This window comes from Nematolebias whitei, chromosome 21, assembly GCF_014905685.2.
Source record: "Nematolebias whitei isolate Nwh7 chromosome 21, NemWhi1, whole genome shotgun sequence".
Lineage (NCBI taxonomy): Eukaryota > Metazoa > Chordata > Actinopteri > Cyprinodontiformes > Rivulidae > Nematolebias > Nematolebias whitei.
In genome coordinates, this window is record NC_056518.1 from 10795597 (window position 1) to 10822352 (window position 26756).

Here is a 26756-nt window from a genome sequence, read left to right on the forward strand (position 1 = left end):
TAGTGTTAGTACAATTTTTATTGCAAAACTGTGCCTCTGAAAATGAATGATTACAAGCGATAGAAATAAACTAATTACAACTCATGTACTGATGATGTGGTCCAGTTAATCATTTTGTAAAAATAAAAATCTTTTATTTCTTTTCTTTCTGAGTAGCAACAAAAATAAGAGGCTGAAGAAGCTAAATTAATGTAAAAGACAATCAGAAAACGACCTCTGACCTCAAAGTTTTCAAAGCCAAAGATATCCAGGATGCCAATGGATTTGAAATTTTCTTTTCCTTTGATTTTCTGGTTAATCTTAAGGATGATCCAGGAGAAACACTGGGAATATAACGCCATGGAAACAGAGTCCCTCGAGTCAATGGCCTGCAACACAGAGAACAGAGGCTGTATTGGGGCAGGTGTGCACAAAAGAGAGCCAGGAAAAGAGACTAAAATGATGGTGCATGTGTTGACCTGCTCGATAGTGAGCGGGGAACAGATTTCCTCTCCTCTGAGGATTATGGAGCGCTGAGTCAGGACCTCAGACAGCTGGAAGGCATCCAGACCCAACAGTTCGCTGGCGTTACTCACCACTGGAAACACAAGGGGAGACGTCTTACTCTTCAATCCCTCCAATTCATTCAATCACGCGTTTTACACAAACATCATCCTGACCCTGCTTGGTGGTGATCTGGGCTCCTCCTGCGGTCATGAACTCCAGGTTGCCGAGCTGTAAGACTCCCGACAGCAGCTTAAACATGTCCCTGATCTCCTCCTCCGTGAACTCTAAAACCTTCAGCGCCTCCTGCACAACGACAAGAACAGGAAACGGCAAAGGTTTTTAATGACGGGGTCATCTCAGTTCTTTAGAAGCAAGGAGACAGTCTGTTTCCGTTCAGGAAAAAGGAAGGAGGAATTAAAAAAGAAAAAGTTTTAAACAAAGACTTTGTGTGATCTGTTTGCACTCAGAGTGTGCATTAAGAATGACTCTCAGTTACTACCACACCAATGTTTAGCCTCCAACCTGTTGAACTGACTAGTTTATGTTTTATAATGTTGATTATTTATGATAGCCCTCTTGAATCTGGTTGACATCAAAAGATATGAATTAAAAACATATTCTTTCTGAGATTTTCACTAAAATCCCTCTGGTGGTGCATGAAATATTTTGCTAACAGACAGAAAAAACGAGCACATACAGAAAGACACAAGCAATTGCATGATCACTTGCTTTTTAAGGCAATGGGTGACAATTACCAAGATTTGAATAAGAGTTATAGAAACATTATTTCTCAGAAATAGATGTGTTATTCTCAGAAAAAGAGATGTATTAAAGAACAGCTCAAACATACAGAAAAAGGAAGTATTATTTCATAACTTTACGTTGCTCTTGAGCTTCTGAACACAATCATAACCGAGCAGAGAAATTATATCAGATGTACCATAACACTGTTGTACAGTTCTTTGTCGTTCAGGCTCTTGTCCTTCAGACATCCCGACTGGCTGAGGTAGTGGTAGGATTCAGCAGGGTCCTCCAGGAAGTACAGACCTGTAAGTATTAATACACATATTTGTATCGCATGAGCCTCAGAATGATATTTCATAGGTTTTCCATCATTGTTAGACAACTGTGCTAATGCAAAATTAAGAATAAGCTATAATTCACATAAACAGATAGCTACATTCATTTATTTTTATATGTGTGGTGTTGTTTTATTTGAAGAGATTGCAACAATTAAAGACAAACCAAGCCTTAAAGAATATTTTTAATCAGATTGTTTTTCCACGAAAATATCTACTTCTGGCTCCAAAACTGCTAAATGGCAATGACAAAATGGAGAACTTGATTCAAAAACTAGGGAGCAGTGACACAGAGGATATACCCAAATGCTACAATATTATGTTACATAAAAAGCACAAATAATTCACCACTTTTATAAACAGAAACAAACACGTTAATATATGCAGATATACTTTTATTCTCTTTACTCGCTCCTGCCAGCAGAGCGTAGAAGATGTGGTAGTTCCTCTCTCCGGGGTTTTGTCGTACTACTCGGTTCTACAGAGAAATCAATGCAACAAATCCACCATTGACAAATGACTTCAAATAATTTCAGACATGGCACGGGAACACCAAGGCATGGTTACCTTCTCCAGTAGATCTGGGAGGACGAGAGTCATGGAAACAACAAGCGAGTGAGTTCATAATTACTGCACACTTGATGTTTGTACACGAGGCAGAAATAAGGATACAGTCAATGACGCAGCCTCCTTGGATGTTTCCACACTCAGAGAAGTGAAGCTGGATGAACTTCCCAAAACGGCTGGAGTTGTTGTTGTAAACCGTTTTAGCGTTCCCAAACGCTTCCATGATCGGACTACAAGGAAAACATCAAGTTGAGATCTAGTTTCAAGTATGGCTGTGCATAGAGACATCGATGAACTTAACCATTGTCATAATATCTTAAGAGTGGATGGTTGATGCTAAACATCAGTTATGCTGCTGATGTAAGAAAGGTTTAAACAAGATGAACAGTTTTAGTGACCAACAGTTCAAAGCTTTTATTTAGACGAGCATTTCATTGAGACAGATTAACCAAACCATGTCTTGAAGTGTTTACAGACACGCTCAACAGACGGAAATGTTAAACGTGTCCGTTTACTTGACGTGTACCTGCTCTGCACAATGGCCTGCTCCACCCGCGTGCTCCTCTCTGACGGAGGAGTCCCGACCGAGTTCTGGCTCATCACCGACAGAAACTGGAGCAGCAGCTTGGTGCTCTCCGTCTTCCCTGCCCCCGATTCACCGCTGGGGGACACACACGGATGCACAAACACGATGCAGTTCAATCCCAAACACGCTGACCTTCTCTGACATCTCTGGCTGCTCTGGTTATCTTCTGAGATCTGATAACTACTGAGGGATTTCATTAGCTCCCATCCTAACAGGGATAAAACAAAGGTTGACTGTAACTGAAAGTGCGATTAAATGTTGGACACCACAGGTGGGTCTGAACAGTTTGCTGCATAGGTTAAGAAACCATGTTTATAATAATCACAACTAAGAGAGAGCCACAACACTTGTTTGTTTGTTTGTTTGTTTTAAACTTAAACTTTAGTGTCTTTGACAGATTTATGTGGCAAAATTCCAGCTTCAAATTTGATTTTCTCTTCTGGTAGGTTGTCATGTGACATGATAGCAGTATTACCTGCCTCATTCCATGATGTTAATAATGTCCAACAGATATTCATGAAGTGCACAGTACTCACCAGGCATGTACCAGGTACAAGTAAATGATACATGGTAAATGGACTGTACTTGAGGACGGCTGTGGCTGAGTGGTTAGTCGTCCTCCAATGCAAGAGTTGGGGATTTGAATCCACCAGCAGTCACATGCTGAAGTGTCCCTGGGCAAGACACTGAACCCCTCACTGCCTCTGATGTGTGTCCCATCAGTGTACGAATGTATTAAAACTCTGAATATTCTTTGTAAAACTATAGTAGAGTGCTGTATGAATGGGTAAATGAGGTCACAGATTGTAGTGATAAGCGCTTTGAGTATTACGATAAGATAGAAAGGCACTACATAAGTACAGTCCATTTACTTATATAGCGATTTTTTATCTTATCAAAATACTCTAAGCACTTTACAACACAATCTGTGTCCTCATTTACCCATTCATACAGCACTCTACTATAGTTTTACAAATAAACTGTATAACTGTAACTGTATAATCAGAGTTTTAATACATTCATACACTGATGGGACACATCAGAGGCAGTGAGGGGTTCAGTGTCTTGCCCAGGGACACTTCGGCATGTGACTGCTGGTTGAGTCTGTGTGTAATGTGTATTATTTACACTCATCATGATCAATAACTCTCCTGCGATAACAATCTAAAATGTCCTCCTGCTCATGTCTGTGACGTGTGACATTACCAGTGCCATGTATAATCACTCGTACTGTGACCAGTCAGTGAGGAACAGAAGGAACTGGTTGTTTTTTATATCCGCAAGGGCTGATTGATATTGGTATGATAGAGTTGATATGATGTGGTGACGTGTCTTCAGCAGAGTCCTTGACTCAGATCCACTCCTTCGTGCCTGCAGTGGACCTTTGGATGACAGCTCAGACATGGAGGGGGAGGGGCTGAGGGTATGGACAGGAAGACTTGTCTGGTCCAGAGAGTTAGAGCAGGTCAGGGTTTCACATGGATGAGAGTGTTTTTGAGTGTAATCTTGTAATTGCATGTTCTGTGAATTATTGGACTGCTCTCAAAGCTTTGTCAATAAATCTGATGAACGACACCTTGGTCTGTTCTGAATCTCCTTTTTTCCACCAAAGAGTCGAACCACCAACTCTCCCATTGGATGACTGCCCTAACCACTCAGCCACAGCCGCCCAATAACTACCTGGTTAGTATCAGATAATCGCTTAGAAAAAGACAATTAAGTACCTCCTAAGCATCAGTTATGTACCAGACAAGTGCAAGTAGGTCCCCGATAAGTACCCCGTAAATACCATGTATGGACCTGATAAGTAATTGGAACATACCTAGTAAGTAACCTGAAAGTACCAGGTAAGTATTAGGAAATGGCCTGATATATACTTTGTATGTACTTGATAAGTCCCATATATATACCAGTAAGTGTTTCATAAAAACTAGTTAAGTATGAGATTAGTACCACGTTATTGCCAAACAAATACCCGGAATGTACCTAGTAAGTACCAGATACATACCCTGTAAGTACCTAGTAAGTATGAGGTATGTTTTTGTTAAGTATCACAAAAGTACAAGTTACACTCTGTTAGTCCAGGTAAGTACCAGGCTGTATTAAGTATGGCTATCGTGTTTTGAACTTTGGCCTCACCTGATGAGCACGCACTGGCTGTCGTGGCGTTTCCAGATGCAGCGGTAGCATTCATTGGCCACAGCAAAAATGTGTGGTGGGAGCTCCCCGAGATGGTGCTTGGAGTACAAATCCACCCTCTCTAGATCATACAGACCTGAGATCTGCTTGTATGGGTTAACAGCTGCCAGGATGCTGCCAATGTTGGTCTGGAAAGGTACAATGGGTACAAGTGGGAGAAAATATTTGATCATAAAGCTGAAGTCACATTAAGATAATGACGGAAGGACACACAGTGACTCAAACACTGACCCACACATGAGAAGTTCTTATCATCAGCTTAAGAGAAACCCATGTAAGGACAACATTTCCATTTATAGATAAGCTCACACTCGGGGAGAGTGTCTACATTGCCCCAGTTTCACAGGATTCTCCCAAACGTCCGCTCACAATACGACTGCTAACAATGATAATAGCTTCTGGTCTTGACAATAATTAAATATTCCCATCATTAAGTTTGCAGCTGCAGACAGAGACATCCATCCCCTCAAGATAAAATGAAAAAAGCTGATGCATGAATTAATTCCATTTCATTCATCCGCAGAAACAAATCACTGAGTAATTCATATTTCCTCTTGTGTAATGAGGATGAACCTTAGATTTACTATAAGTGCAAGAATGTTTGTTTTTTTACATAGAATGAACAGAAAAAGTTGTACATATGAGCTTTTGGATGCATTCCCAATGTTTAACATGCAGACTGGTGTGCACACACACATGCACTTACATAGATGCTGTCCTTGTGGTAGCGCTGGTACAGGTTGTGCATGATAGCAGCCTCATGGAGCTCCGCCAGGGCCGACATATCCTCCACGCCATCGATGCTGGACTGGTGCATGGCGCACACCCGCTCCCGGTTGACCTCGGCCTGCTGCAGGTACAGCACCTGTGCACAACGAGACGTAAAAACAGTCCCTTACTGACACTTAAAGATGCTCCCAGAAGTTCATTAAACTTTTATGAACCATTTTTATTTATTTTTTTGTTTTTGCTTTTATTCATGCCTCTGTTTATCTGAGCCTGAGGCCAATAAAAATGGATTTTTCTTCCTCGTCAAACCAAAAAAATGGGATTTGGTTCATGCACTGATGCAAAACAGAAACGCACCAGAAAAAAATAACTGCAGAGTTGTTCCACATTTAGCCCTGACAGGCTACCTGTCACACAACATGGCAAACATCAACATGATGAGAATACAGGGAACTATGGCTACTTCCTCCCAGATTCTGTCTCATCTGTGACGTTCATCGCCATGGCAACTGCAGAATGGGGACAAGACAAGTAGGGAGGAAAAAGAAGGAGACAGAGCCAGAGTTAGGCCAGAAGCCGAGGAGTGTAAGGGGTCAGATGTGGCAGGAGCTGACAGGTGAAAGCAGCTCGGTGTGTATTCAGGTCATTCTGCCTCAGTCCCTCTGTACAGGCCTCTCACACACACAAATATAAATTTACAGCAGATAATTGTTATTCTGTTCCAACAAAGAGGCAGTTCAACCCATTCCGGTGAACAGAGATATGAACCCGTGCCATTTACAGCACCGGTTTGTAAATGTGTCTGTCTCGCAGCCCCATCCTGTGAAGGAGTGTTTGAAAGTTGCAGAACAGATGTGATGGAAGTCTGTTGAGGAGCAGAGGCTCCAGGCGCTCACACTGTTCCAAAATTAACCTACTTCACTCCAGTAACACAGAGCTGTTGCGTGCAGACGACTCTCTCAGGGCAAAGAAAGTCATTTTCGCCAGCTGTCTGCCAGGATGACGTTATTTACGCCCAACGTGTCCAACATGTCGCTTGCTGTTTTATGACTCCTAAATGTCAAAGGGGGACATTCTGGGTCCACTCTGGTGAATGCAGAGGATGGTGGAGCACATAAGTCACTAACCTCGTCCACTCAGCCGTGATGGAATGAAATGAATGTCACTTGTCTTCCATTAGGAAGGACACCACTGATGTAACATTCAACATTTGACCCTGTCTTTTTAGACATTTCTTCTGCCCCTACTATAATCGCAGCACTCAGACGTATGAGCTTTACAGCTAGGGTTAATGTCTGGTTCTGTTTAAATTTTGGTATTGCTATTTAATAATTCTGTTGTAGGTTTAATTAGTGGTAGTATAAAAAATAGCAAAAAAAATCTAACAAATTATTCTTGGTATCCAAACAGTTATGCTATAAGTATTGTATTAACAGGTTTAATTGAAATACTACAGCAGCTTTTCAGTTTTACTCAGCTCACGGCTTCATTTTAAGGTATAAAATAACTAAATTTAGGCTAAAAAAAACTCTAAAAAACCTTTCATATCAGTGATAATCTAAATTATTTCTCTGTGTAAAATGTTTGTATTTTAATTTAGCATTTGTGAATTGTCATCTCACTTTAAAACATAAATAAAAAGTTAAAAGAGACACATTGCCACGTCTTTTCGTTTCAAACCAAATAGTTGTCAGTAATGGGGAAGCTTTAAAAGCTGCATTTCACTTCAAGCTATGATTTTTAACTAAATCTAAGCTAACTTTTGGTTTCTTAACCTAAACAAACAGCAATGAAAGTAAAACTACAAGAATAAAACTACCCTATTTTTCAGCCTACAAGTCCCAGTTTTTTTGCATAATACCCTGCGACATATTTATGGCTTTTTTCCCATATTTATATATCAATTTTTGGCTGTTTTCATTCATTCTGAGTGAAAATATTGAACACTACCATTTTCAGCCACTAGATGGCACTCTAGCAATAAACCGTCAAATTAGCTGCATTTCACTGCGCCGCCCCGGCGAAATGCAGCTAATTTGACCGTCAAAGTGCATTTATTAAGGAAAAGTTCGACTGAGACACATCTTTGCTATAATTTTGAGCAAACAAATAATTGTTTTTAAGTGTTAATCTTATTAAATTCTTGTTAAAGTCCTCCCGTGCACAGTCCCGCGCCCGCCATTAGGCAGCTCGTGGATTTTTGGCACAACACCAGCCCACATTTCTGCGGTGACGCGTAATAGATGTGACTTATATGGCAAAGCGACGTATTTATGTTTTTTCCCACTTTATTAGACATATTTGGACTGATGCGACTTATAGGGCGGAGCGACATGTACGGAGGAAAATACGTTAACTTCAGACTAACTTGCAGTGAGTCTACCTGAGAACGAAGGTCCTGTGGTTTAGTTAATACACATTGCTTCATTGTTGATGTAAAATAAAGATAAGATGTTTGTTTTAAACATGGGGGTTTTAATTTTTTATGACTGTACTGAATAATTATTAAGATAAATGTAATAAAAAAACCATTAATAGATAAACATTGACTCTGCTTGCTTTCATCGTTCTGTTTAGCTTTGTCTCTTTTATGATGCTCTTCCATTGTTTCCCTGAGTTCTGGCAGACATTTTTTATTCCTCTTACATTTTAACATTTCCATCTCTGTCCCACAGTTCCTTCTTTATTCTGCTTGTTTTTCTCTTTCATCACTAATACACTATATGATTCTGGTGGCTGCCTTGAGCCTGCTTTGTTTCTTTCTTCCAAACCTCTCTGATCTCTGCATATAATGTTCATGCGTCAGTTTCACAGAGATGTACTTAAAGCTGAATGGATCAGAGCTGAGAGTCATTTCAATCAGAGAAACAGGCAGTGTTGGGTATTTTATAGCGACGCAGAGTTTTAGGCTTCACACACAAAATAAATCAGACGTATGGATGAGAGAAAAGGAAGCTTGACCCTCACATTTCACAGATTTACTCAGCAGTTCCAGTAAAAATAGTTTTTCACTGAGCAGTTCTTACAGTTTTTTTATTTTTGCCTTTTCTTCATCAAAACGCATCAACTTTGTGATCGTATGAGTTATTAATACAATGTTTTTTACATAATAACATACGGTTGTGTTTAAATGCAGAGCTGCTAATTTTTATTCTATGATTTAATAATAATAATAATAATTTAAATTATTTTTATATATTTACCATTTTCTTTTGATGTTTGGGATTTATTTGTCAAGTGATTAAAACAAATCTGACTATTATGTACTAAATACATTTTTAATATTAAAAAGGACTTTGCCTTGAAAATTATGCTACAGATTATTTGAGCAAACTGATGTTTGAATATTACTGCAGCTACAAATGTTTAATTTTCAATGTACTAAGTTTATAAGACATCTACTTTTACACCCAAATAAAAAGATAGTTTGGAAAAAAAAAATGTGAGGAAAACTCTCAGGTGCTATCACACCACATTTTAGCTCAATACTTGTAAAAATGACTTTTATAGCCATTTTTGTGTTAGCTAAAGTTGACTAGCTGTGGGCTCCAAAAGATAATCAGATGTAGAGGTCCAGTCAACGATTATTTTCTGATGATTATTTTTTAATATTTATAGCGGTTCACGAGATATTTTGCTAACAGACAGACAGGGTTGATGCCAAAGTTGTAAGCAAAGATCTTGTTTGATCTGTTAGTGCTCTGACTATGATTTGGGGATGATGCTCTCTCAACTACCACATCAAAGTTCAGCTTCTTAAGTTGTAGAAAATCATCCAATGGCTACTTTCAATTTTATTTAAATCGGTCCAACAGTTTGAGAGATATTTTACTTACAGACATTTCAATTGCTCATCTTTTCATGATGTAATGCAACAGACTGACTTTCATCTCCTAATGTGATGCGATGAGAACTGATCCAAAACGTCACATAAAGTGAGCAGCGTCCAGGAGGCCACATGTGGAGACTCCTCAGCTGACAGGCTTCCAGCAACATCTCATGGCAAATTCATTTTCCATGTCAAGAGCAGCTTTTTCCTGTCGTTCATTTTTGATAAGTCCGTCAGCCTCTTAGAGTGAAAACGAAGCAGTCCACAGTCAGCAGAGTTACGTCAGGTTGACTGGATGACAAGCTGAAGAAAGCAAGAAGTTTAATATTCCTCTGAGATGAGAGCGTTCACAGCTCAACGTGTTCAGGACTTGCAAAGAAACAATGCATTTTCTCTGAACGTGCATTCAGAGTGCTGAAAAACTGCAGAAATGTGCTGAAGAAGCTGAAACTGGACTGTTGAGGCTAAGAGAAGCAGAACACTAGCTGAAAGCTAAAAGTTGAAAAATGCTAGTGAAAATAGTAAAGATGTAAAAGGACAGCTAAAAGCTAGGGGAAAAGTACTAGCAAAAATGCTAGCTAAATGTAACGAAATGATAGGTATAAACTAAAATTAGGAAAACACTAACTAATCACACTAACTAAAAGAAGTACAACATTAGCTATAAGACAAAGGCAAAAGTAGCTAAAGGCTAGGTAAAAGCTAAAGTATTAATATTCTAGTTAAAAGCAACAATATAAGAAGATAAAACTAAAACAAGCTTGCTGAAGTAGTTTTTAATGAGAATCTATTTTTTTCCAGATATTACAGAGCTCATTGTTGCTATATGGGGAAAGATTTTGTTAATAACGTTAAATACTCCAAATCCGAGGCCATGGTCTTGAGCCGGAAAAGGGTAGAGTGCCCTCTCCAGGTCAGGGAGGAGGTCCTGCCCCAAGTGGAGGAGTTCAAGTATCTTGGGGTCTTGTTCACGAATGAGGGAAAAATGGAGCGTGAGATCGATAGGCGGATAGGTGCAGCGTCTGCAGTGAAGCGGGCGCTGTACAGGTCTGTCGTGGTGAAGAGAGAGCTGAGTCAAAAGGTGAAGCTCTCAATTTACCGATCGATCTACGTTCCTACCCTCATCTATGGTCATGAGCTTTGGGTTGTGACCGAAAGAATGAGATCTCGGATACAAGCGGCCGAAATGAGTTTTCTCCGCAGGGTGTCTGGGCTCTCCCTTAGAGATAGGGTGAGAAGCTCGATCATCCAGGAGGGACTCAGAGTAGAGCCGCTGCTTCTCCACGTCGAGAGGAGCCAGTTGAGGTGGCTTGGGCATCTGGTTAGGATGCCTCCTGGACACCTCCCTGGTGAGGTGTTCCGGACACGTCCCACCGGGAGGAGGCCCAGAGGAAGACCCAGGACACGCTGGAGGGACTACGTTTCTCAGCTGGCCTGGGAACGCCTCGGGATTCCCCCGGAAGAGCTGGCCCAAGTGGCTGGGGAGAGGGAAGTCTGGGCCTCCCTACTTAGGCTGCTACCCCCGCGACCCGACCCCGGATAAGCAGAAGAAAATGGATGGATGGATGGATGGACGTTAAATACTTTGAAAAGTTTTAAATTAACAAAAAGCAAAAACCATCATCAAAATATTGGAATGAGATGAATATTTTGATGATGTTTTGTTAAAACAGCAGAAAGCTGAATCAACGTTCACACATGTATTCTAAAATATACGACACAGAAGCAGATCTGTCCTTTAAACCAGACTGATCTGATACAAGAAGGCTTGAAACATTTTGCTAAAACACAATGTTTGTTTTGATTATTAAAACAGTTTTTTAAAGTTCAATCTCATTTTAATGCAGTTGTTTTGTTTTCCTGTGCCCTCTGCTGCTCCACTTTTGGACACACGTGCACACATGCCGTGCATGCTCTCTGTCTGTAAAGCTCTCTGATGTCTGAAGCTGCTTTGCATGATTCAGGAGCCGAGCCAGGGGAGACGAGCTCTTCATTCGACTTCACACATTAGCTGCAGCGAGAGCCTGACAGAGATAAAAACGGAGAGCCGTGGGCACAGTGACCTACATTCTGTGCACCAGGACAAGCTACCGTATCACACAGGACTGTAGCACCTGCAGCTGACCTTGGGTCTGATCCATCACAGGTTTTTACTGTGTTCTGAACCCTTGAATCAAATTGTACAGGAGCTGCTGCAGCAGCCAGCAGTGTCGCTGATTCTCATCTAACGAAGCTGCGGTGTTTGACTGGAGGAAAGTACAGTGGCCCTAAGGTGTAAATGAACAACATTTGAAAAAACAGAATTGCATTTGGAAAAAAACATAACGACATTAGACAAAACGGAATTAAATTTGAAAAAACGGAATTACGTTACGCCAAAGAGGAAGTGGCTTAAGTGGATGGGGCTGGAATAACATTTGAAAAAAATGGAATCACATTTGAAAAAACGGAATTACAATTGAAAAAATGGAATTACAATTGAAAAAATGGAATTAAATTTGGGGCACCACGGTGGCGCAAACGGCAGAGCCGCTGCCCCCCAGCAAGCAGGCCCCCGGCTCAAATCCCGGTCAAGGTGGCCTCTTTGGAAAGTCCATTTTTTCAAATGAGATTCTGTTTTTTCAAATTGCTTTTATAAACAAGAGAACACGTATGATAAATACAAATACACTGTCCTGTGTTTAAAGCTCCATCACACTTTCTCTACAGTTTCCTTAAACTTTCTACAACCATAAAAAGTAATTATCAAATATTTGTCTGTGTTGTTTTGTCCCTCCCAAATGGGATGATTGCATCATCATTATATGCTGGGATGATTTCAAATTAACAGCAGGTGTGTGGCAGGTTGCACAAAAGCTGAGAGAAATCTGTGACCATGGAAAGAAAACCAAAGTAAAAACTCACAGTCTGAATAAGAAATGGAAACCAAAGACCAATAGTATTTAATAAATACTATTTATTAAAATGAAAACGGTCATTATAAGCAAGGTAACTGACAAGGAGGAACACCAAGAACCCTAAAACTGTGACAGAACATTACCAAAAGGCCTTAAAGAGAAATAACCCTGTGGTACTCATCTCAAACTGCTTCATTTCTTCGGGTTTTTTACAGTTTTACTGCATGACATCATGAAAATAACAGATGTTCTATGGATTTAAATTGTGGCTTATTTGATCCTGAAGAATTCACAAAATAGCAACAAAAAATTGAACCGAACCAAACAGTTGTCCCTCACTACTTTGACTTTTGCGGACTCGCTCTTTAGTATTTTTTCAAAGTAAGATTGAACATGAGGGGAAAAAATGTACATGGCACAATTATCAACTTTAATATTATGTGATTGGGACAGTACTGAATACAGTACTGTACAGTGAAAAATTGACAAAAACATAAAATACTTCGGACAGATGCCGCCATTTTGTAGTTTTCTCTCAATAAGCCTACACTGTATCACCGCTCTTAGAACTACATTTCCCAGAAGCCAACAGGGCCAAGCCCAGAAGCCCCGTTACCTTTTGCACAAATACTAGAGGAAAAGTTTTGATCTGATCGGAAAAAGGTTGGTGCTTTTTACAGTAATTTCAGCGCACAGCGGATGCAGAGAGCCTCAGGAACTCAGTGACCCGGAGCAGAACCGGAGCAGAACCGGTCCTCCAGACTCGTGTGAATCTGAGAGCTGCAAGCCAGCCCACGAGGACTTCCAAGTGGGGTACATGCCGCCGTAGGTCTGGCTTCTCTGTGGAGCCCACTGCCACCACCCTAAGCCAGAAAGCTGAACAGAACCAGCAGGGTATATTTATATACAGTACTGTACACATGTTGTTAAAATGACGTAGGTTTAGGAGTATAGAACATTACAAGAGTGTGAGAAGAGTTTCTAAAGCCTGAAAATATATAAATACTAAAATAAATATAACGTCTCTATACTTGGCTGATTTTCTTCACAGTTTTGGAACGTAACCCCCGCAATAAATGAGGGACTGCTATATTTCTGTAAATCATTCCACTCGTAAAGCGTAGATTGGAAAAATGGTTTGGTGTCATCGCTCTAGAGAACCAGAGGGCAGAACGAAGAAACACTTTCTTTTCATTAGCCACGTTGCTAACAAGAACCAGTGTGTCAGTAATCACTTGAACTCAGTGGTCACTGGAACTAAACGTGTTTACAGCCATGCAGCAAGGAGGGAGACAAACCCTGCAATCTGGTCAAATCTTGTTGTGAATCTGTGAGTAAAACCTCCTCTCCTCCATCCTGCTAATTCTCTATCAAATATTCACCAGCTCCTGCAGAGGCAACATTTGAACCCCAGCTGCTGGCAGAGCTGGGTGAGGTTTGAGCAGGCAGCAGAGAATATGAAACCTATATATTAGGAAACGTTGCATCACTGGATTAGCTGAATCAAAGACATTGACGAACTACTTGCTTCTGATGTTCTTTTGTGAAATAAATTAAGGACGTAAAAAACAAATATCGGTAAATAAAATCTACTTCAAAGCTAAGGAGCAGTGTGTGCATGTCTTTGCACTAATTAAACACGCACAAATCCATATTTTTAAACAGCGTTGCGTTCTTTTAGAGGATTTCAGCAGAAGATTGACTAATACAGCTGCTGAGTTGTGTCTCTGAATACATCCATCCTTCAGCTTTACTCGCTTCTTCCTTTTCGGGTCACAGGGGTCACTGGTGCCCATGTCCAGCAGTTACCCTGGACATGTCCCCAGTCCATCACAGGGACACATAGAGACAAACAACCATTCACTCTCTCTCACACCTAGTTACAATTTAGAGTTCAGTCTAACATGCATGTTTTTGGTCTGAGAGGAAACTGGAGTACCTGGAGAAAACCCATTCGTGCACAGAGAGAACATGCAGACACCACCCAGAAAGGCCCCCAGCTGGGATTTGAGCCGGCAACCTGTTTGCTGAGAGGTAACGGCTCTACCAACTGCGCCACCGTGCTGCAGCCACTGAATACACTCACATGGAAACAAGGATGCACGTTTGTCTTCTTGTTACCTCTCCTCTGGAGGCTGAACGTGAGTCAGAGATGGAGTTTTGAATATGTAGAATAAATCTGAGGAGTAAATTGGGGCAGGAATGTGTAGCATCATAAACAGGAACGGATGAAGCAGCAGCTTCACCGTCATGTTGACCTTTAGGCAGGAGGCCCGGCTCACACCGTGCACTTCACTTGACTTGTTCAAATCCTTTGATTGAAGGAAACACACTGAAGGTAACATGCAGCTGTAAGAACCGGACACATTTGTTTGTTTCTTTTACATCCATCTGATCGATCCACTCATGTTTCCACTCAGTATCTTTATTTAAATCCAGTTCCATAAGTGTCTGTGCGTTTGTTTCACGATGACAGCTCCACAGAGTCAGCTGTGACTGGCGTGTTACGTTCAGGTCATGACTTTATGGGTGTCACGTTTGAAGAAACCATCAACCAGGTGAGAAAAGACAGCGTGAGTTTCAGGGTGCGTTCTTACCTCCCCGTAGTCCGTCGTAACCACGAGAGTCCCATCTCCACAGGAGTTGACGGTGGCAGGAAACAGCTGCTCCTTTTCTCTGACCCAAACACGAGCCCCCTGGATTGAGCACACAAATACCGATGTTGAGTGGATCAGTACAAAACAGACTGATGTCAAGTCTTTAATCCTCTGTTGGACCAAAATTATATTCCAGGCGATGATATCAGTGATATTCTGCCTGACTGCATCAGGCTCAGCTCTTAGCTGATAAACATGAGAAGATGGATCCAGCAACAAGGAGGAGGCAGAGAACACGGAGCAGAGAGTCAGTGAAGCGAATGCAGTTCTGTAAAGAAATGGACCACGTGTGATATAGACCAGCGCACCGAGATTCAATCCTTTATGCTGCTCAGTCTTGTGTTAAACATCCCATATTATTTATGAATAGATAGAACAAATAAATGCAAACAGAGTTACAAACGTCACTTATAGAGAAAAACACAAGATGATTATTAAATGTTTCTTTGGCACTTATTCAATAAATAATGGAACGTGTTCAAGTTAGAAAAAGGCAGTGTAAGTGCTTACTGAATGTGGCAAATTTAATGTTTTATAAACGTATATAAATAATAATTTATTCACCAGTAACTATAGCTCCCTCTGTAGACGTCCAATAGGAATCAAATGCAAAAAAGATAAATGTGGCGAGAAAAAAAGGAGGTCAGTGGGGAAAAGTCCTGACGAAACACAAACATGTTGTTGCATTTGCAGTGAAGTGTTATTCCCATAAAGTTTGCATAAACTAAATGTTGAGTCTCTGTCAGCCACTGAGTATAAAAATAAAAGAGCATGTGGAAGGTTTTACTCAACACGATTACATCTGAAACTCATTTGACCAGCTAAAAACACCAGCTCTCACTGTTCAACTCTCTGGTTCCACAGAGATTAAACCATTTTATTCTAGTATTTTTTTGTTCATTAATATAAAAGTTGTACATTTACTGGTAATTATGTGTGTTAAGCTTCTAAACAGTGTCTTGTTTTTTCTGTTTTCCCTGAGTGTAAATTCAGTGTAATCTAAGAACATGTTGTCAATTTCAGCTGGAAATAAAACGTCCAGTTATAAGTCAGTTTTATTTTGATAAAAATTGAAACAAAACTTTTGGCCTTTTCAGCTTGTTTTCCTCTATATTTGATTATCACAGGTGGTGTGGTTTGGCATCTTGAATAATGCATTAATATTCCTGCAAACTGTCTCAAAAAGTTATATATATATATATATATATATATATATATATATATATATATAAAATAGTAATATATTCTAACCAAGAGAGTACATGTGTTGTACGACTTTCAGCTATGACCACATTCATTTTTAGGTCAGTATAAAGGTGCTGGTCATAAAATTAAAATATAATGAAAATGTTGATTTATTTCCATAATTCCAAAAAGTGAAACTTGTATATTATATTCATTCATTCATTAATTCATTCATTCAACCTTTATTCATACAGGTTAATCCCGTTGAGCCTCGGGGACTCATTTACAAGAGAGACCTGATTTTAACAAAGAATAATGACAACAGTGGACAACAAAGACAACAATAGACACTCTTAAAGGATGTGTACAAATTAATTACATTTTTTAACAAGTGATAATAAAATGGTAATTAAAAGGAAAAGTAGCAAAAAAAACAGCTAGGTTGTAAGGCGGTGTAGAAAAATAATGTTTATTTCTTTTAATGTTGATGATTATAACTGACAACTAATGAAAACCCCAAATTCAGTGTCTCAGAAAATTAGAATATTACTTTAGACCAATAAAAAAAAGATTTTTAGAAATAATGTCCAACTGAAAAGTATAAACATGAAAAGTATGAACATGTACAGCATCAATATTTAGTTGTGGCTCCTTTTGCCTGGATTACTGCAGCAATGCATTGTGTCATGGAGTGGATCAGTCTGTGTCACTGCTCAGGTGTTCTGAGAGTCCAGGTTGTTCTGGTGCCTTCAGCTCTTCTGAATTGTTGGGTCTGGTGTATCACATCTTCCTCTTCACAATACTCCATAGATTTTCTATGGGGTTAAGGTCAAGTGTGTTTGCTGGCCAATTAAAAACAGGGATACATGGTCCTTAAACCAGGTACTGGTAGCTTTGGCACTGTGTGCAGGTGCCAAGTCCTGTTGGAAAATGAAATCTGTATCTCCATAAAGTTGTTCAGCAGCAGGAAGCATGACGTTCTCTAAAACTTCCTGGTAGATGGTTGCATTGACCTTGGACCTCAGAAAACACAGTGGACCAACACCTGCAGATGACATGGCACCCCAAACCATCACTGACTGTGGAAACTTGACACTGGACCTGAAGCAACATGGATTCTGTGCCTCTCCTCTCTTCCTCCAGACTCTGGGACCTTGATTTCCAAAGGAGAACATAACTTTGGACCACTCAGCAGCAGTTCCAGGCGAGACGCTTCTGACGCTGTCTCTTGTTCAAGAGTGGCTTGACACAAGGAAAACGACAACTGAACCCCTTGTCTTGCATACGTCTGTGCGTGGTGGTTCTTAAAGCACTAACTCCAGCTGCAGTCCACTCTTTGTGAATCTCTCCCACATCTTGGAATGGGTTTTGTTTCACAATCCTCTCCAGGGTGCAGTTATCTTTGTTGTTTGCACACTTTTTTCTACCACATCTTTTCCTTCCCTTCACCTCTCTATTAATGTGCTTGGACACAGGGCTCTATGAACAGCCATCCTCTTTAGCAAACTTTTGTGTCTTGCCCTCCTTGTGCATGGTGTCAAAGGTCGTCTTCTGGACAACTGTCAAGTCAGCAGTCTTCCTCATGATTGTGTAGCCAACAGAACTGGACTGAGACCATTTAAAGGCCTTTGCAGGTGTTTTGAGTTAATTAGCTGATTAGAGTGTGGCACCAGGTGTCTTCAATATTGAACCTTTTCACAATATTCTAATTTTCTGAGACATTGCATTTGGGATTTTCATTAGTTGTCAATTATAATCATGTACATTAAAAGAAATAAACATTTGAAATATATCAGTCTGTGTGTAATGAATGACTAATATACAAGTTTCACTTTTGGAATGAAATTACTGAAATAAATAAACTTTTTCATGATGTTCTAATTTTATGACCAGAACCTGTAGTTATCCTGATGCATGCTCAATAATCCAGGTAGAAAAATCTAAAAAAGTTAAATCTGGTCCTCTGGACATTCAAAAAAAAAACAAAAAAACAAAGCAAATCAACAAAAAAATGTAGAAACGTTTCGTCTCTCATCCGAGAGACTTCCTCAGTCTGAGGTGCTGTTTTCAGCTCAGTCTCTTAAATAGCACCTTCTCAGAGTGGATCAACCAGTTTTGCTGCTGACAACCAAAACCAGCTGATCACATGCTCAAGAAGGACCATCAGCCTAACAATGGATCATTAGCACACTGATGGCTGTGTACTATTCACAGAGGGCTGAGTGATACTAGCAATCACAGCATTGTAAGAGGGGGACAGATGAACCCGGAGGCCTCCACCCCTGTTTAATGATGGACGGTTTCTTTTCACAAAGATGGCCTCCTTTACTCCTCTCTCAAACCATCGTTCCTCTCTGTCCAGGATGTGAACATCTTCATCCCTGAAAGAGTGACCGCTGGCCTGGAGATGAGTGTAGACCGCAGAGTCCTGGCCTGATGATGTTGATCTTCTGTGCTGGGCCATCCTTTTGGCCAGTGGCTGTTTTGTTTCCCCGATGTAAGACTGATCACAGCCCTCCTGACACTGAACAGCATACACAACATTGCTCTGTTTGTGCCGGGGGACTGGATCTTTGGGATGAACCAGTCTTTGCCGTAATGTATTTTGGGGTTTAAAAGCCACTGGGACGTTATGTTTAGAAAATAAACGTCTCAGTTTCTCTGATAGTCCCTCAACATATGGAATGACCACTGGTCTGGGTCTGGGTTGGTGAAAAGGAGGAACCCAGACCCAGACCAGTGGTCATTCCACTCCATTTATGCTGATGGTCCTTCTTGAGCATGTGATCAGCTGGTTTTGGTTGTCAGCAGCAAAACTGGTTGATCCACCCTGAGACGGTGCTATTTAAGAGACTGAGCTGAATACAGCACCTCAGACTGAGGAAGTCTCTCGGATGAGAGACGAAACGTTTCTACATTTTTTTGTTGATTTGCTTTGTTTTGTTTGTTTGTTTTTTTTTTATGTCCAGAGGACCAGATTTAACTTTTTTAGATAAACCTGTAGTTATAGTTAATTTTGTGTTTTCTAAGGTTGATTATTTGTATTTGTGGTAACCATATTACATTTGATTGACTCCAAAAACTTATTCAGTTGTAGATGTAGACAAACAAATGCACAAACACAGACACAGGCAAAACCAACATCACCAGCATTTTGCTTTTTAACTGTGAGCTATAAAATTACCAACCAGTTATACCAAAAATAAAAATGGAGGAGCTATTGATAACACCCTGCTTGTCTCATAATCTTTCATTACTGAGCACACAAAAGAGGGTGTTTATCCCGAAAGCTTGAACAGCTGTGAGCAATACAAGCATTGTTTCTGCTTGAATAATTACATGGATGCCATTTGATCAAGTCGCTGCCCCGGAGACCGTCTCTGATGAAGGAACACTTTTTTTAAGAGACTCTCACGTCACATCCCAACAAACGCTTATTAGTTCTCCTCAAAACATGCACCCAGCGTTTTCAGGCATCTCAGGTACATCAGAGTATGACTTGCTGTGAGAGATGCTCTAAAAAACAAGGCTTGTGGAGGAGATTTATACTAAAGGCAGAGGAAGCAGTTGTAGAAACAATGAAACAAGACAAATGAATAAATGATGAGAAGAGCTGCCGACCAAGCACTCCGCAGCTAATGGAGGACTTTTAATTACCTTCTTAGATATGGCGGGACACTAAACAAAATCCCCAGAGAAAATAGATCAAAGATGCAAAGACCACTTTAAAAATGATTTTCCTTTTCTTCAGCTTTTACACTTGCTTCTTTAAAGTGTAATAATCTAGTGCATAATCTACTACAAACAAATGCAACATTCTGTCTGAATTGAGAAAAAACAACGGACCTGGATGTCCCCCACCGCTGAGGGATTTGAACAATGAATGTTTGTAGTTGTTGATATCAGAATCAGAATCAGAATCAGAAAAGCTTTATCATCATTGCACTGAGATACAACGTGAACATGTACAGTACATACAGTGCCTTGCGAAAGTATTCGGCCCCTTGAACTTTTCAACCTTTTGCCACATTTCAGGCTTCAAACATAAAGATATAAAATTTAAATTTTTTGTGAAGAATCAACAACAAGTGGGACACAATCGTGAAGTGGAATGAAATTTATTGGATGTGTCAAACTTTTTTAACAAATAAAAAACTGAAAAGTGGGGCGTGCAATATTATTCGGCCCCTTTACTTTCAGTGCAGCAAACTCACTCCAGAAGTTCAGTGAGGATCTATGAATGATCCAACGTTGTTCCAAATGACTGATGATGATAAATAGAATCCACATGTGTGTAATCAAGTCTCTGTATAAATGCACCTGCTCTGTGATAGTCTCAGGGTTCTGTTCAAAGCGCAAAGAACATCACGAAGACCAAGGAACACACCAGGCAGGTCCGAAATACTGTTGTGGAGAAGTTTAAAGCCGGATTTGGATACAAAAAGATTTCCCAAGCTTTAAACATCCCAAGGAGCACTGTGCAAGCAATCATATTGAAATGGAAGGAGTATCAGACCACTGCAAATCTACCAAGACCCGGCCGTCCCTCTAAACTTTCATCTGGAACAAGGAGAAGACTGATCAGAGATGCAGCCAAGAGGCCCATGATCACTCTGGATGAACTGCAGAGATCTACAGCTGAGGTGGGAGAGTCTGTCCATAGGACAACAATCAGTCGTACACTGCACAAATCTGGCCTTTATGGAAAAGTGGCAAGAAGAAAGCCATTTCTCAAAGATATCCATAAAAAGTGTTGTTTAAAGTTTGACACAAGCACCTGGGAGACACCAAACATGTGGAAGAAGGTGCTCTGGTCACATGAAACCAAAATCTTGGCCACAATGCAAAACGATATGTTTGGCATAAAAGCAACACAACTCATCACCCTGAACACACCATCCCCACTGTCAAACATGGTGGTGGCAGCATCATGGTTTGGGCCTGCTTTTCGTCAGCAGGGACAGGGAAGATGGTCAGAATTGATGGGAAGATGGATGGGGCCAAATACAGGACCATTCTGGAAGAAAACCTGTTTGAGTCTGTAAGAGACCTGAGACTGGGACGGAGATTTATCTTCCAACAAGACAATGATCCAAAACATAAAGACACATCTACAATGGAATGGTTCACAAATAAATGTATCCAGGTGTTGGAACGACCAAGTCAAAGTCCAGACCTGAATCCTGATTGCTGAATATGGGCACCAGTGTCCCCTGTGACCCTAAAAGAAAAAAGCAGGTAAAGATGACGGATGGATGGATGGATGGATGGATGGATGTTAAATGGATGGATGGATGGATGGATGAACATTAAATGGATGGATGGATGGACATCAATTTTTTTGTAAAATGTAAAAAATACACAAAGCACAACTCAAAACTAAAATATACTGAGTGAGTTGAACTTTGTGACTTTAAAATTATTAAAATTGCACAAAGTATGCAGAAGGATTTGCATGTCTGCATAGGTACAAAAAAGTGAGAGGTATAAAAACAAGATGACTACACATGCATACCAGTACAGGAGCATGCCTCCTCAAACAGCAGACCAGCAGAACTACAGTTTGTGAGACTGTCATGGTCTGCAGCAAAGAACAGCCTGCACTCTCAGCAGTTCTTCACTGTGCAGTCCTCAGACTCCCTATTTGAGTCCTGTCACAAAACGCTCAGATAACACTGCAATTGAAATCTGCATCTGCAGTGAACTCAAGGCTGCTCTGAAAACCAGAACAGGATCAAAGAAATAAAAAAACTCCCAGTGAGCCCAACGTCAGTTTCATCTGTGGAGAATTCAGCATTCCTTGACTGAATGCATATCACCTGCCAGAGCTTTAAGTTAAGATCATTTCATGTTGGGTGGAGTTGTAGCTGTTTTAGTCAAACTTTGAAAATAATATTATGCAGAATCTTAAACTCAGACTGAGGAGGAGTAACATAGAGCAATGTCATTTAAAAAATGCACTAAGCCACATCTGACACCAAATATGTTTGTTGCTGCTGCACTATGTGGCTGTATCATGCATGTCACTACCTTACCATTATAATTCATCTCAATGTTACACACTATCTGTTCAATAACCTGTCACACACCCCCATAGTACATGTTATTTGCATTGTATATTGTGCATTTAAGCTTATATTACTAACTGTGAAATACATATCCTGATGCACGCTGTCAGGGTTTCAGGCAGGTCAGGACAGGAAAGAGCCCAGTTGAGCAGGCAGGACTCAGAAGGCAGACATACAAAATAAAATACTTTAATAATAATAAATCAAAAGGCTGACATGGCAGCAAACGTACAAAATAGTCAGGACAGGATCAGACTGGACAGGACAGGCAATGCCCAACGACGAACCAACACTGACAGGAGTAACAGATGGACTTTATACACAAACAGGACATGAGACACGGGTGATGTTGTGATGTTAATCAGACAATCAAAGCAGAAACACAAGAGAATACAGACAGGGGAAGACCCATTAGATGGTGCCATCCCTGCACATGCTCAATATTTCATATGGAAAAATCTAAAAAAGTTAAGTCGGGTCCTCTGGACGGGTTCAAAAATACATATTTATATTAATGTATCCTACTTGTACCATTATGCCCTCTTTACCCTCACCAGGACCCTCGAAGGGTCATGGGAGTTTGCCCATCCAGTATACGTGTTTTAAGGACTTGGAGAAGGCATTCGACCATGTTCCTCGGGGTACACTGTGTGGGGTGCTCCGTGAGTATGGGATTGGGGGCCCATTGTTATGGGCAGTTTGGTCCCTATATAAGTGGTGTGAGAGTTTGGTTTGCATTGCCGGTAGTAAGTCAGACCTCTTCAGGGTGGGAGTTGGACTCTACCAGGGTTGCCCGTTGTCACGATTCTGTTTATAACTTTTATAAACAGAATTTCTCGGTGCAGCCAGGGGGCGAAGGGAGTCCAGTTCGGTGGCCTCAGGCTTCCATCTTTGCTCTTTGCAGATGATTTGGTCCTGTTGGCGTCATTGTGCCATGATCTCCAGCTCTCACTGGAGAGGTTCGCAGCAGACTGTGAAGCGGCTGGGATGAGAATCAGCACCTCCAAATCTTAGGCCATGGTCCTCAACCAGAAAAGGGTAGATTGTTCTCTTCAGGGTGAGGTTTTGCCTCAAGTGGAGGAGTTCAAGTATCTCTGGGTTTTGTTCATGAGTGAGGGAAGAATGGAGCTTGAGAGACAGAGGCAGACAGATTGGTGCAGCATCTGTAGTACTGTGGGCTCTGTACCGGTCCATTGTGGTGAAGAGGGAGCTGAGCTGTAAGGCAAAGCTCTTTGTTTACCATTCAGTCTATGTTCCTACCCTCACCTATGGTCAAGAACTCTGGGTAGTGACTGAAAGAATGAGATCACGGATACAGGAGGTTGAAATGAGTTTCCTCTGCAGGGAAGCTGGACTCTCCCTTAGAGACAGGGTTTTCAGTTATCAGGAGAGACTTGGAGAAGAACTGCTGCTCTTCCACATTGAGAGGAGCCAGTTGAGGAGGTTTGGGAGGAGACTTCAGGGAAGACCCAGGACACGCTGGAGAGACTACATCTCTCAATTGGTCTGGGAACACCTTGGAGTCCTCCCAGAAGAGCTGGAAGAGGCTGTGGAAAGAGATGTTTGGACCTCACTGCTCAAGCTGCTGCCCCCAAGACCTGACGTCAGAACAAGCGGAAGATGATAGATGGATGTACCATTATATTCTATCATGTTGTCATTTACTATATTTCTTTTGAACCTTGTGAATATTATATTTCTTTTTCACTTTGAGGTACTTTATTCTGTACTCTTATTGCATGTATATGCATATCTTTAGTATTTCTTGTTTTTTTTCTTAGCGAGTCGAATCGGTTCTTCTCATCCTGAACATTTCCTTGCATTGTTGACCTTGTGTTAACCTGCACATGACAAATAAACAACAATCAAAAAAAGAGGTGTCTCTATACTGGTGATTACTTTGAAGAGGTCACAATAAACTTTAGCTTCTCTTAACTCTTCTGAGGAGAGAAAACCTGGTAAAGTACCAATACTTTTATTGTAAATGTGGAAATATTCAGTTTTTTTTTTTTTTTGGTTGTTGTTTTTGTTTTTTAGAAATACAACTGTGATAACATTCTGTGACCTTTTATGTCAATGCAGCCAAAGACCTAAGCCGTGTCCACCATATTCCATTAAAGGTGATAATACAATCAGGACAGAGAGCCTTTAAGCAGATTATAGCAGCTGGAAGCATCTGCTTGTGTGTGTGGGTGTGTGTGGGTGGACAGGTCACCTGGCTGTATATGAGACACATCTGCCACAGACAGAGATTATAGTGTAATTTAACATGGCAGGTTTTAAACAAACATCTGGGAATAAAAGGACAGTTGCTCAAAGTCACATGTAAATGTTGAAAAAGGATAAAATACAACTCCAGTTAGAAGAAAAGTCAGGACGCTGAGTAAAATGTCAATAAAAACAAAATGCACTGATTTTGCAAATCTAATTGACTCGTTTTTTTATTCACAGTGGAACATAGTAACGTACGTATTATAGAAATTTGTACATTTTAAATAAATAATTTTGAACGTTATGGTAGCAACACATCTTATAATAGTTGAGACAGAGCCATGTTTCTGTGAAGCATCTCCTGTTTTTACCAACAGTCTGTAAATATGTAGGAGCCGAGGAGACCAGCTGCTGAAGGTTTTTGAGGAGAATGTTGTCCCATTCCTGATGTAGAATTAACTGTTCGACAGTCCTGGGTCTTCAATGATAGATTGTTGCTGAATTGGAGCACGTGTTTTTATAAAATCTGTATTTCCTGTTCTGCACTGATGGTAGAGGCATTGATGCACCCACATACCATCAGCGATGCAGGCTTTGACCTGCCCCCTATCAGTCTGGATCGCCTCTCTCCATGGAGGATGTGGCATCTGTGTTTTTGACCAGAACGGTTTTCAGATGAGCCTCAGTGCATTTTAAATCAGAGAAGATGACATTGTTTATGAATGGTGTTCACATGTGGCTTCCTCTTTGCATGACAGAGTTTAATGCAGATTTGTGGATGTCATGGTGAACTGTGTTTACATACAAAATCATCTCATTCTGTTTTTATTTATGTTTTGAACAACATCCCAACACCTTTTTTTCCACTTGGGGTTGTAATATTTACATACTTTGGTTTATTTTTCAACATGATGAAAACATATTCATTACATAAATACCTGAAGAGGGGTAAGATAACTCCCTCCTTCTTAAAGACTATATCTGATTGCTGTATTTTCAAACAGTCCATTCTCTTAAACCCACCTCCTATGCGTTTGCATCATTCATTGATTTGCTGCACCACACTTAATATTTACAGAATCGAAAAGTGCCAAGAAACAGCAATCATCCAGCGAGGCGCACTTTCAAAGCAGCCAGTGTTTTAGCGTTCTGCCAAATGTGTTTCAATTCAATTCAATTCAGTTTATTTGGGGCACTTTAAAGGAACGTTCACATATATAAAAACCAATTAGTAAAGTTTTCTATCTAAGGAGTTTCACTGAAAAATAGTCCAAAATTTTATATTTGAAGAAAACTTTTGCAACTGGGTCCTAGACTTCTTAACAAACAGACCACAGTTAGCGTGGATCTGCAACTTCTTCTCCTCCACCATAACCCTCAGCACTGGCTCTCCTCAGGGATGTGTATTGAGCCCCCTCCTGTTCAATCTGCTCACGTATGATTGTGCAGCTACCCATCCAGGCTGTCACATTGTAAAGTTTGCAGATGATGCAGCAGTGGTTGGATGCATCACAAACAATGATGAGTCCAGCTACAGGCAAGAGGTGGAACACCTGGAGAGCTGGTGCAAAGAGAATAACCTTCACATCAATGTGAAGAAGACAAAGGAGATGATTGTGGACTTCAGAAGGAACAAAAACATCTACACCCCCCTGACCATAAGAAGATCTGCAGTGGAAGTGGTCTCCAGCTACAAGTACTTGGGTGAACGCATGAATGACAACCTCAGCTGGAGCAACAACACCACCAGCCTGATCAAGAAAGCTCATCAGAGATTCTACTTCCTCAGGCGGCCGAGACGATCTGGTCTGGGAAGCTCAGTCCTCACCTCCTTCTACAGGTGTGCAGTGGAGGGCATCCTGTGCTCCAGCATCAACGTGTGGCATGGAGGCTGCACAGCTGCAGAAAGAAAAGCTCTGCAGAGAGTGGTGAAGGCTGCACAGAAGAATGTTGGAGTCAGCCTCCCCACCATCACAGACATCTACACCTCCAAATGCAGGAAGAGGGCCACCTGCATCATGAAGGACCCCACTCACCCAGCACACACACTTTTTACCCTGCTCCCCTCAGGAAGGAGGTTGAGGAGCATTAAGTGTAGAACCACTAGACTGAGGAACAGCTTCTACCCTGAGGCTGTTAGACTCATGAATCTCTAACCAGAATAATCACTGTGAAAAATCACATCATGTTGCTGCTGATCTGTTTCATGTTGCTGCTGATCTGTTTCATGTTGCTGCTGATCTGTTTCATGTTGCTGCTGATC

General features: G+C 40.8%; 1 protein-coding gene across 1 annotated transcript in view; it reads right to left on the minus strand.

Moving 5' to 3' along the window:
• The window catches only part of myo10l1 (myosin X, like 1), a 66173-nt gene that overhangs the window by 32322 nt on the left and 7095 nt on the right, over positions 1-26756 (minus strand). The window contains exons 2-12 of the mRNA XM_037694590.1: positions 14970-15068; positions 5624-5782; positions 4858-5045; positions 2659-2793; positions 2238-2362; positions 2133-2146; positions 1959-2043; positions 1427-1533; positions 660-789; positions 459-577; positions 222-368 (exon numbers count right to left, since the gene is read on the minus strand). Of these exons, the coding sequence (XP_037550518.1) occupies positions 222-368; positions 459-577; positions 660-789; positions 1427-1533; positions 1959-2043; positions 2133-2146; positions 2238-2362; positions 2659-2793; positions 4858-5045; positions 5624-5782; positions 14970-15068 (1308 nt within the window). The remainder of the gene's footprint in view (positions 1-221; positions 369-458; positions 578-659; positions 790-1426; positions 1534-1958; positions 2044-2132; positions 2147-2237; positions 2363-2658; positions 2794-4857; positions 5046-5623; positions 5783-14969; positions 15069-26756) is intronic.